This window comes from Spinacia oleracea, chromosome 3, assembly GCF_020520425.1.
Source record: "Spinacia oleracea cultivar Varoflay chromosome 3, BTI_SOV_V1, whole genome shotgun sequence".
NCBI classification, from domain to species: domain Eukaryota; kingdom Viridiplantae; phylum Streptophyta; class Magnoliopsida; order Caryophyllales; family Amaranthaceae; genus Spinacia; species Spinacia oleracea.
In genome coordinates, this window is record NC_079489.1 from 7,594,385 (window position 1) to 7,604,663 (window position 10,279).

The 10,279-nt window shown below is 36.7% G+C and overlaps 3 protein-coding genes across 3 annotated transcripts; 1 reads left to right on the forward strand and 2 right to left on the reverse strand.

Moving 5' to 3' along the window:
• The first annotated feature begins 1,481 nt into the window (after window positions 1-1,481).
• On the forward strand, window positions 1,482-3,454 carry LOC110797644 (nascent polypeptide-associated complex subunit alpha-like protein 2). The gene is made up of 4 exons (XM_022002755.2): window positions 1,482-1,668; window positions 1,755-1,857; window positions 2,662-2,780; window positions 2,881-3,454. The coding sequence occupies exons 1-4, from the start codon at window positions 1,615-1,617 to the stop codon at window positions 3,223-3,225; spliced, it is 621 nt and encodes a 206-aa protein (XP_021858447.1). The 5' UTR covers window positions 1,482-1,614; the 3' UTR covers window positions 3,226-3,454.
• A 473-nt stretch (window positions 3,455-3,927) lies between these two features.
• LOC110796664 (peroxidase 5-like) lies at window positions 3,928-7,667 on the reverse strand. The gene is made up of 5 exons (XM_022001744.2): window positions 7,517-7,667; window positions 5,953-6,211; window positions 5,457-5,648; window positions 5,203-5,368; window positions 3,928-4,489 (listed from the first exon to the last, which is right to left on the reverse strand). The coding sequence occupies exons 2-5, from the start codon at window positions 6,175-6,177 to the stop codon at window positions 4,080-4,082; spliced, it is 993 nt and encodes a 330-aa protein (XP_021857436.1). The 5' UTR covers window positions 6,178-6,211; window positions 7,517-7,667; the 3' UTR covers window positions 3,928-4,079.
• Window positions 7,668-7,815: 148 nt separating this feature from the next.
• LOC110797653 (peroxidase 5-like) lies at window positions 7,816-10,010 on the reverse strand. The gene is made up of 4 exons (XM_022002762.2): window positions 9,727-10,010; window positions 9,097-9,288; window positions 8,800-8,965; window positions 7,816-8,359 (listed from the first exon to the last, which is right to left on the reverse strand). Exons 1-4 carry the CDS (start codon window positions 9,964-9,966, stop codon window positions 7,950-7,952), a joined length of 1,008 nt encoding a protein of 335 aa, XP_021858454.1. The 5' UTR covers window positions 9,967-10,010; the 3' UTR covers window positions 7,816-7,949.
• Between the last annotated feature and the right edge of the window lie 269 nt (window positions 10,011-10,279).

Genomic DNA, 10,279 nt, shown 5'->3' on the forward strand with positions numbered 1-10,279 from the left:
GTTCTTTTACGCATAGGGTGCTAAATTTCGGATTTTCCAATTTTTTTTTTTATTTGTTACCTATTTATTATCTCTTTTTTTTTTTCTTTTTTTTTTCTTTTTTTTTTTTTTTTTTTCCTGATTTGGGATTGTTATTCCGTTTACTTATCAATTACCTATTTGTTCCCTATTTTTTAGGGAATTTTGTAAACTATTATATTTAGTCGGGGAATTGCTCATGGTGTCCCTATTTTATAGGGATTTCACGCACAACATTTTCCAAAGATTTTGTACAATCTTTTCATATTTATTCTCTACTTTTTAGGGAATAGATTTCTGAATTATTATTTGTACAATAGTTTATTTATTCGTTTATAATTCAATCTTTTTTTCATTTGTTACCTATTTGTTATCTAGTTAGTTGTTTTAACTATTATTTAGGGAATTCAATTTTTTGGATTATTATTTTATTCGGAGAATGTAGTCTTGTAATCTGATGTTATATTTTCCACAAGATTTTCCACATTTTAATGTAATCTTTTCAATTTATTCTACTTTTTAATTTATTCTATGTACGTTTTTTATTTTATTTTTATTATTATAGGTTATTTATTTATTTATTATTAATATCATGTATTTGAAATTTAGTCTATTAATCTGATGTTATATTTTTCACAGAATTTTCCAAAGATTAAAGTAATATTTTCAATTTACTTCTTTTTCAATTTATTCCATGTACGTTTTTTTATTTATTATTTAGGAACTTTATTTTTGTAACTGATTATTCCACATGATCTTTTCCAGTTCACACAGGATCTTGTGAATTATCTTTTCCGCAGGATCTTTTCCACTTTTTTTAGTATAACAATATTAGAATACCAGTTAAATAAATTTTTTAACTTCCATTTCACACGTTTTTTTTTCTATGACTTTTAATATTATTATCATTTATTTAAAAAATTTGGTAAAAATGGCGGTAAATTTACTAAACTGATTAAAATATTTCATACGTTTTTTTTTTGAAATTTTTTCTATTATTATCAATTATTTGATTTTTTTTTTTTTGGTGTACCATCCGGTTCAACCTTAGGGCTAATCCGGATTCAGGGCGAGTTCTGAGTGGATAGGATTATTTGAAATTTTATGGAAAAACAAAATAATTTATTTTTAAATAGTTAAAAAGTAATTTAAAAAAAAAAAATACTAAGATTCACCATGAGATGACACGTGTCATTCCTGGTGTCTCTTTTAGTATATAGTTATAGATATTTTATAATAAAAGATCAAATAATAATTTTAGAATATTCGTGCGGCACGAAAACAAAATCTAGTTGGTAATACACGTGAAAATCGTTTATTTTTAATTGGAGCAATATACCTACCAAGGTCCATAATAAACAAAGAAGCCCATAATGAAAGGGTATAGCCAAATGAAAGGGTCTATAGTGATACAGGCCCAACATTATAAAAACGCACAACATTCTCTCTCTTAAAAGCAAACTTTATCTTCAATCAAAACCGAAACCCCAGAAAACCAAAAACAAAAAAGAGCTCACTCCCTTCACTCCTTCCCTCCGCCTCTCATCATCTTCTTCCCAGAGGAGAGAGAAAATCAAAATTTCCTCAGAATCCACCATGACTGTCCCCGTCGTTGAAGAAGAACAGATTCCTATCCCCGTTGAAGAAGAGGTAATTTCATTCTAGATTACCTTTAATTTTCTCTGTAATTTTTGGGTGAATTTTGATTTTTTTTTTATTTTTTCTGAATTACGCAGAAGGAGGAAGTTGTTGTTGAAGACGTTAAGGAGGATGACCATGACGATGACGACGATGAGAATGACGACGAAGATGACGATGACGAGGATGACACTATTCTAGGTTTTTTCCATTTCTTATTTCTCTCATTTTAAATGTTTTTCAATTTCAATTTTTTGGTTTAATATTCTTATTTAGGGTTTATGATTCTTATTTCTCGTTGATTTTTTTTTATAAAATGGTTTATGTTGGATATTTTATGTGACGCATAATTTTCTATTTGCCAGCAACATTTGCAAAACAATTCGTTTTTTTGTGGGAATGCAGTTTATTGGTTATGGTTTGTGGTTGAAAAAAGGGATTGTTGAAGTTGTATTTCTGAGAATTTTGAACGTGAAAATGGTAAATTACTGTAGCTTGAGCGATAAGCTGTTTGGAATTTGTTCTGTTTTAATGTTTGATTCTTATTGAAATGCTGAGCCTTTTATGGGTTTCAGTGAAATTGACCATATTTGTTGACTGGAAGTTGGCTATTCATTCATTTTTTATACTTTGATGACTGAAGAATCGGGGTGAGGTGGGGTTAGGTTTAAGGATTTTTTATTTCAGATAGAATTTGGACCTGAAACTTGAGATTTTATATAGCTTTAGTGACTAGTTAATTATTGTAAGGATTTTGACTATGTTCTATTGTTTGATCGTTATTCGAATACATTTTGTTGTACAAGCTTGAGTGACATTTCTGCATCAAATAGGGTGGAGTCTGTACTTTGTTTGTTTGATGGTTTTGAAGGAATTGTTACTGTTCTGTGTACACTGATGTGAATATTTGGGTTTTTTTTGGGTGTTGAGGGTGGATGAGTTTTATGTACTTTTGATGCTTGAGTGCTAATTTTATTTGTCCTTTGTTTTTCTGTATCCATTTAGCTTCAGCTGATGGTTTAAGGCAGAGCAGGAGTGAGAAGAAGAGTCGCAAAGCAATGTTGAAACTGGGATTGAAACCCGTCACAGGTGTAACCCGCGTCACCATAAAGAGAGCAAAAAACGTAAGAGTTTGTCCTAAATCTCAATACTTTTACATTGATCAAAGTTATTTTTAAACATACTATTAAGGGTCAAGCTGACTTTGGTGTTTCTGAATTACAGATATTGTTTTTCATTTCAAAGCCTGATGTTTTCAAGAGCCCAAACTCGGAGACCTATGTCATATTTGGAGAGGCCAAGATCGAAGACTTGAGCTCTCAGCTGCAGACCCAAGCTGCCCAGCAGTTCAGACTCCCTGACATGTCATCCATGATGGCCAAGTCAGAAGCTTCTGTTGCCACTGCTGCTGCACAAGAGGAGGAAGAAGAGGTCGATGAGACAGGGGTTGAACCTCGTGACATTGATTTGGTTATGACACAAGCTGGGGTTTCAAGGGGCAAAGCTGTCAACGCACTCAAGGCTCATGATGGTGACATTGTTGGTGCTATTATGGAGCTCACTGCTTAGGTCTGTTGATTTCTGGTCCTCGGGAGTTTAATCGTCCATTCTAGCTTTATTATTCTTTTTCCTTTTTTGGGCCGAAGACAAACTTTTTTAGTGATGTGGTGAAGCATTTTTGAACTGCTGCCCATTTCATTTGAATATGGATATGCTTTATGATAACATAAATGGTCTTGTTGCCTCAAATTCGCAGTAATGTCTTATTAATTTGATTCAGGTGCTAGTTCAATCTTTAGATTTTCTACCATGTTTGGCCGATGGTTCAAGTGCATTTAATATTAGGCCTGATCATCTTGAGCCCATCCCGTTGACCCAGCCCGAAAATAACTGGGTTTGGGCATATTTTTTGGGCCCTTTCATTTTTTGTATGGGTTTAAGCAACTCAAGAATGCAATTTTAGTTATAAAAGTGACCTGGTCCGAAAATGGCATGAAAAGCCTGCTATTTTTGGCCTGATATAGCGGAATTTGGGTAAAAATTCTCGACCCGGTCCGGCCTGACATAATGGGCTGAATTTTTAAGTCATGACCCGAACCCGACTTGGCCCACAATTTGTTTAGGTCTATCATTTATATATTGATCAAGGAATGAATTTCTTCCCTGTGTTTCATTTCTTTGGTATATCTGTTAGCCTTTCAGGCTTTCAGCTTGTTTGTCGTTATATCACCTCTTTTTTTCTACTATCATACACAGTTGAGATACATACTAAATTTGAGTGTACACATTTTATTGTAGTAATTGCTTATATGCTTATCCCTACAATTTTTTGGTATTATTTACCCGGAAAGTCTACTTATTACAGACTTACAGTACATACAATGATACAATCATCTTTCCTAATTGATTACCAATCATCTTTCCTAATTGATTACCCTACAGTTTATCCGGATTTCCCCGGTAGTGCCAGTAACAACATCAATCTGACCCATTTTAACCATTGCTGCTGCAAATTTTCTCATCCATAATAACTGACTTCCTGCATTCTGATTCACCTCACTAGCTGTGTTGTTGTTCGTCAAGAGAGTCTGATCAGATGTGAACAGGCCACGGTTGGCTAGGATGTCCTGGTAGTAGCCTACGTCTGTGACTAACGGGCTATTAGGGTTCATTGGAACGACCAGGCTAGAATCTGTGCTTCCTTGCGGGCACTGTTGCTGCAGTTGTCCTGCATATTTTGAATCCAGAGTGGGATCTCCCCCGTTTGTTCTGTTGAAGTTGTATAGCCTGTTGTTGATGGATGTGCAATGAGTCCGGCCAATTGTGTGAGCTCCTGTGATCATGAATAATTGGAGGTCAGATTAAGGACCTCAATATTAGCCTATTAGGGACTAACCTAGCGCCCAGTTTGACCTTTGTGGTTGTGGATAGCGATTCAAATTAGCTAAAAGTAGACCTGATCATCATGAGCCCGGCCCGAAAAATAGTGGGCTTTGGGCAGAATTTTTAGGCCTGATTTTTGGGGCAGTCTCGGCATGAATTTTTCAATTTGTTGGGTAGGTTTTGGACAACCCATAATTGCATTTTTAGTGATAAATTTGACCCGACCCGAAACGCCCCGAAACCCCCGCTATTTTGGCCCGAAATAGCGGGGTTTGGCAGAAATTTTCACTCCAAAGTTTGTCTGGGCCCAACACACTGGGCAGCATTTACAAGTCGTGACCCGGCCTGAACCCGGCCCAACCCACAATTTGATCAGGTCTAGCTAAAAGAGATTTGGTTTTGTTTAGTTAACATATTACTGACCACTAACAGCTAACATCTAACATTAAGCTGTTAACTGTTAAGGGACTTCAAATGTAAGACATCATTTGAATACTACTTTGCGTTGTATACTCGTAAGTCGTAACTGAATACTACATTATGGGAGTTCCCTTGAATTCTGAAGGTGGAAGAATGCCTGACATTTTTTTGTGCGAAAAGTATAGTTTCACTTAGGTTGAAGATATATTCATCCTCTATATCTGCTAAACAAAAAAATGATACCTGATAGGGTGACCATTTCTTCCTGTGTCAGCTTTTTATTCGCGAAGCTCTGTGTAAGTTGATCAACATTCAGCGAGGGTGCAGGGATGTCTCGTAGCACCTCTGAAGCTAAAGAGACTCTGCCGTCCCTTCTTCCACCCGGAACATCATACGTTGGCCCGCCCGTCTATGAATATAAGATTAAAGTTATGCAGCAGACAACAGACTTATGACTGTTCTCAACAAGCTGGTAAGTGGTAATAAATTCTACTTACAATTGCTACACTGTCTCTGGCTGCGAAAGCCAAAATGTCTGCACATGATACAACCCCTTTGCATTCAGTTTCAAGTCTAGTCTTTGCGTTGTCAATGATTTCAAACCCACGAAGGCTGGGATTGTTTGCTGGTGAATCCTTCTCAGCTGTGTTCGAGGAAGTGGAGTCGATTAGAACGGATCCATCACAACCCTGAAAGGAGAAAAAGAGGGGAGGGAGGGGATTAGAGCTGGCACACCTGACTCGACCCGATAACCCGACACGAAGTTACTGAGAGAAACCCGAGCCCGAATGACCTGAAATTGACCCGATTTGACCCATTTATCATATTTTTATAGTATTATTAATTTTTACAATATTTCTGATATTTTTTGACACATCCCGAAACCAAACCCGAATCTGGCCCATTGACCCGAATTGCCACCCCTAGGTCCTAGACTACAGCTTATGAAAATTATGCATTTTATTCCATGTAAAAAGGTTTCAGACGACTTACTCTGACGAAGCAGTCATGAAAGTGCAGTCTGACAAGACCGGGGGCAACCCCTTTGTCTGTCATAAACCCTTTAGAAACTTCTTCATTCACAATGCGTTCAGCTGATTTACATGATTGGTTATAAAACCCAACTTTAAGTTGCGCTTCTATCTGAGCACTCAGACAAGAAATAGCCAAAAGTTGAACAAGAAAGATAGAAGAGTGAGGGGGCATCTTTAGGGTCATTCTTTCTTAGCACTTTGCTTCCACCTTGCAGGACCTAAATAGTAAATACACAGTTTGTGATCATTTTATAGTAAAAAGGGAGGAATAAAAGAACATATTAGTGTGTTGTGTGACAGCACATTTGCTTCTTTTAGCCTTAGCACATGACACTTTTAAGTTGGAATAAGATAACTAGAATTATTCTGATGGTAACTAGTCTGTCTATTAATCTTTGTTACGGATTATGTAATATACTTAGTGTATGATCCCCCTGAAGTAGCATGCCTTGATTCTATTGACTTTAGCGCCGAAGATGCCATTTACAGTTGTTGAACCAATAGCTTTGATATCCTGCTATGTTAAGTTAGTCATTGTACCAAACTACCAATCAAACACCTTTTGCTGTCGTTAGTATTTTAGCCATTTCAATTTGATATAATAGTCTAAGAATACAAGATTAACAAGCAGTATCAGTAGAAAGGATATCTTGTGCTGGTTAGAATAGCGGTGGATGAGACTCATTTGGTTAAGGGAAAGGAGGATTATAAGGAAAAAGGTAGCTTCTGCATGATTGGGGGGGGGGGGGGGGGGGGTAGAAACATAGTGACAAAGACTTTGTACTTTAATTTGTTTATGATTTTCTCCAATTTGTCTAGTCATGTTGGATTTAATGCTTCAAATTAGTGTGTTAGTGGTCCTTAATTTTAGGAACATGAATATTATTAGTGGGCAGTAACGGGTTAGTGGGTTATTCCATATCTAGCAATGTAGTATGTTTTATGAGCCTATAAAAGGTCTTTTGATGTAACTTAATTAATTGGATTGAATGAAATACTATTATAATTTTGCTACATTTCTTTCCCCTCTCTCATTCTATTATAATTTCAACAATGTTGATAACATTTTAAGGAAGTCCTACCTTAATCCCATTTCTGTGCTATGTTTGAATGTTCGATTCTTTGAACTCGTGAACTTATCCTAACAGATGGTTATCCGAATTTTGTTTATAATGTAATTAAGTTTCTTTCATCAAAGCGTTTGAAGTTAATGGTGTGAAATATCTTCCCCTAAAGACCTTGTAGGATCTCTTATAACAGTAAGGAGTTTGTGCTTACATTGTTGTTCCTTCTTCCTGGTGTTTGTTTCAGAACCCAATCTCTATCCAGACTTAGTGCCTAAGATTGATCATTTCCGAGAACTTTATTTATTAGTACTTTTCTACTATAATGAACACAGGAAGGATACTAACAGAACAATACTGTAATGCTGATGAAACATTTTCCAAAGTGTTAAATTATGAGAGTGGGGGTATGCTTTTACTTATTACATTAAACAAAACAATAACTGGCTTCATACTTACCACGTACGAAGTATTAGTTACGAGTCTTATGACTAATTAATTTCCAGTGGAAGCATTGATCTGCATAATCTGAACTCATGTTCTTCAACTGGTTGCTGTCTGATAAAGCATAGTTTGAATATTTGTTGTAGTATGAGTTGAAATTTAATGTCCTCCCATTTAGGCTCTTTGTGGTAGCCTATATTCCATACCGGAACAGATACAAATTCATTACCGACACTTGGTAGTAAATATGGTAATTGAGATTTGAGAAATATCTCTAATTGGGGCTATAAAGCCATGTCATGTGATATTAGTCATTTTATTGCTGTAAAGTCATAAAATATGATATCAGTCATTTTATTGCTGTAAAGCCATATTATACAACCCTTAGCAAACTATCTTGTACAGCCATTCATTTTATTGCTTTCAGCTCAGATTAGCTCATCTTTATTTAGTTTACCACCCTACAATTCCTTCGAATTTCTCCTTCATTGTCTGTAAGAGTATCAATCTGACCCATCCTCACCATAGCATCAGCAAACTTCCTTCCCCAGAAGTAAGGATTTCGAGCATACTGATATACTAGATTTGCAGTAGAAGTGTCTGACAAGAGAGTCTGATCAGATGTGAACAAACCACGGTTGTTGATGATGTCCCGGTAGTAGCCAGTGTCAGAAATAGTGGGGCTAATAGGGTCCATTGGAACCACAATGTTAGCACCAGCATCCCCTGATGGGCACTGCTGCTGTAGTTGAAATGCATACGCGGAGTTCATGCTGGGGTCTTGTGCTGTTGATGGGGTGAAATTGTACAGCCTTTTGCTGAAGGAAGTGCAGTGAGCGCGACCTATGGTATGAGCTCCTGCACACCACCGGAGAATTTGTGCAGTTAATTAAATTAGTTTTCAGGGGTAATAGTGAACATAAACTCCCTAATTGGTCTGTTCTATTGCATAAAGTCATTGGCATAAATGGCAGTTCTACACAAACGAACATACATAAGTTATGGTTTAAGGATAATTTCCTCTAGGTGTTGTTATGTCAGTTTCTGGTTCCTGCTGCTGTAAGCAACCAATTTATTTAGTCATTACTCCCTCCGTCCCTAATTGTTTGCCCCATGCATTAGAAGTGCTTTATTAAGAATTGGTTGTGTAGAATTGAGAAGAGACAAAAGTGGTGGGCCAAATGTATTTTACGTGAGAGTAAAATTATGGTCCCATGAGCTTTTATGGTAAAGGAGCATTCTTTTAGGGACGGACTAAAACGGCAAATGGGGCAAACAAAAAAGGACAGAGGGAGTACCAGATAAGATAACCATCTCTTCTTGTGTTAATCCTTTGCTGCCAAATATTTTAGTGAGTAGATCAACATCGGCAAATGGTGGAGGCAGGTTCATGGTGGCCTCTGAAGATTTAGAGACTCTACCGTCTCGTCTTCCTGCAGGAACATCATAGCCAACTCCTCCAGTCTACACAAATGGCCAAACACACACCATTACTACTACTACTACTACATCAAAATAATGGCTAAATTTGACAGTACTTATGTTAGATTGTTGGGGCTATCGAACTCTTCCTTTTTTTTTTTCAGCTTAATTACCATTTCAACACTGTCTCTCGCAGCATAGGCTAGTATATCAGCACATGACACAACTCCTGGACACATATATTCAAGTCGAGCCTTTACATTATCAATGACATCAAACCCTCGTAGGCTAGGATTATTAGCTGCTGCATCTTTCTCGGCTGTGTTTCCTGGAGTTGAATCTAGGAGTACTGATGCATCACATCCCTGCAAGTATCATAACAGAATGTGTTATATTATGTACTTCAGTAACTTATCATTTTAAAGTTACTACTTATAATGACAAGTACTCATTCCAAGTTGCTAACTTGTTCTTTTTGCTATGTTTTTTACGTGGTATTTTTCTTCAGAATAGATGATAGTAGTAGGATAGTTTGACCCGCCTTTCTGTGCTTCCTAATTGTGGTAAAAACATGGATGTAAAGGGTATAATTCACATGTGAGTATTGGACTAGTTATTGCACATTGGAGAAATAGAAGGAGGTTGACTAACATACTATAAGATTGGTGGGCTACTCCACCTATCACCAATTGGTTTTAGGATGGAACCCCGTCAGACTTATATGTGGTCAATCTCTTCCCATGTATGGGCTTGTGTATGGCCCGATGAGTTTATCAATAGAAGTAGTGAGAATGTTGACTTACCCTAACGAAACAGTCATGGAAGTGCAGCCTGACGAGGCCAGCAGCGTATCCCCTGTCGCTGAAAAATGCTTGTCGAACCTCATCTTTGATGATGAACTCAGCCATGGGACATGACTGCATATAAAACCCTGGTTGAAGGTCTGCTTCTGAGGAACTAGTCAAACTTAACAACACCAAGATTGGAAAGGCTAAAGTCAACGTAGAAATTTGAAGACATTTCCTAATTGAGCTCATTATCATCTTTCCTTTTGTTTTCTTTTCTTCCTGAAATGCAGTGTCTTTTTGGGCTTGGAGACCTTGTGCTCCTTGGAGTGATATTTATAGTCGAGGAGAATAATATAAAATTACATTTGTTGCATAGTTCTGTCTGTATTCTAATTTCAGTTGCCTGATCTCATTCTATCAAAAAAAAAAAAAAACTGCATGATCTCAGTTCTCAGTGCGTAATGCACAAGCAGCGGACTGTCAATAGTGTGTTGAAGTTTTTGGTGGAGAGGGAAGAGGATTGGATAGGCATGGTCATATTTAGTAATGGTTATATGGAAATAATAGT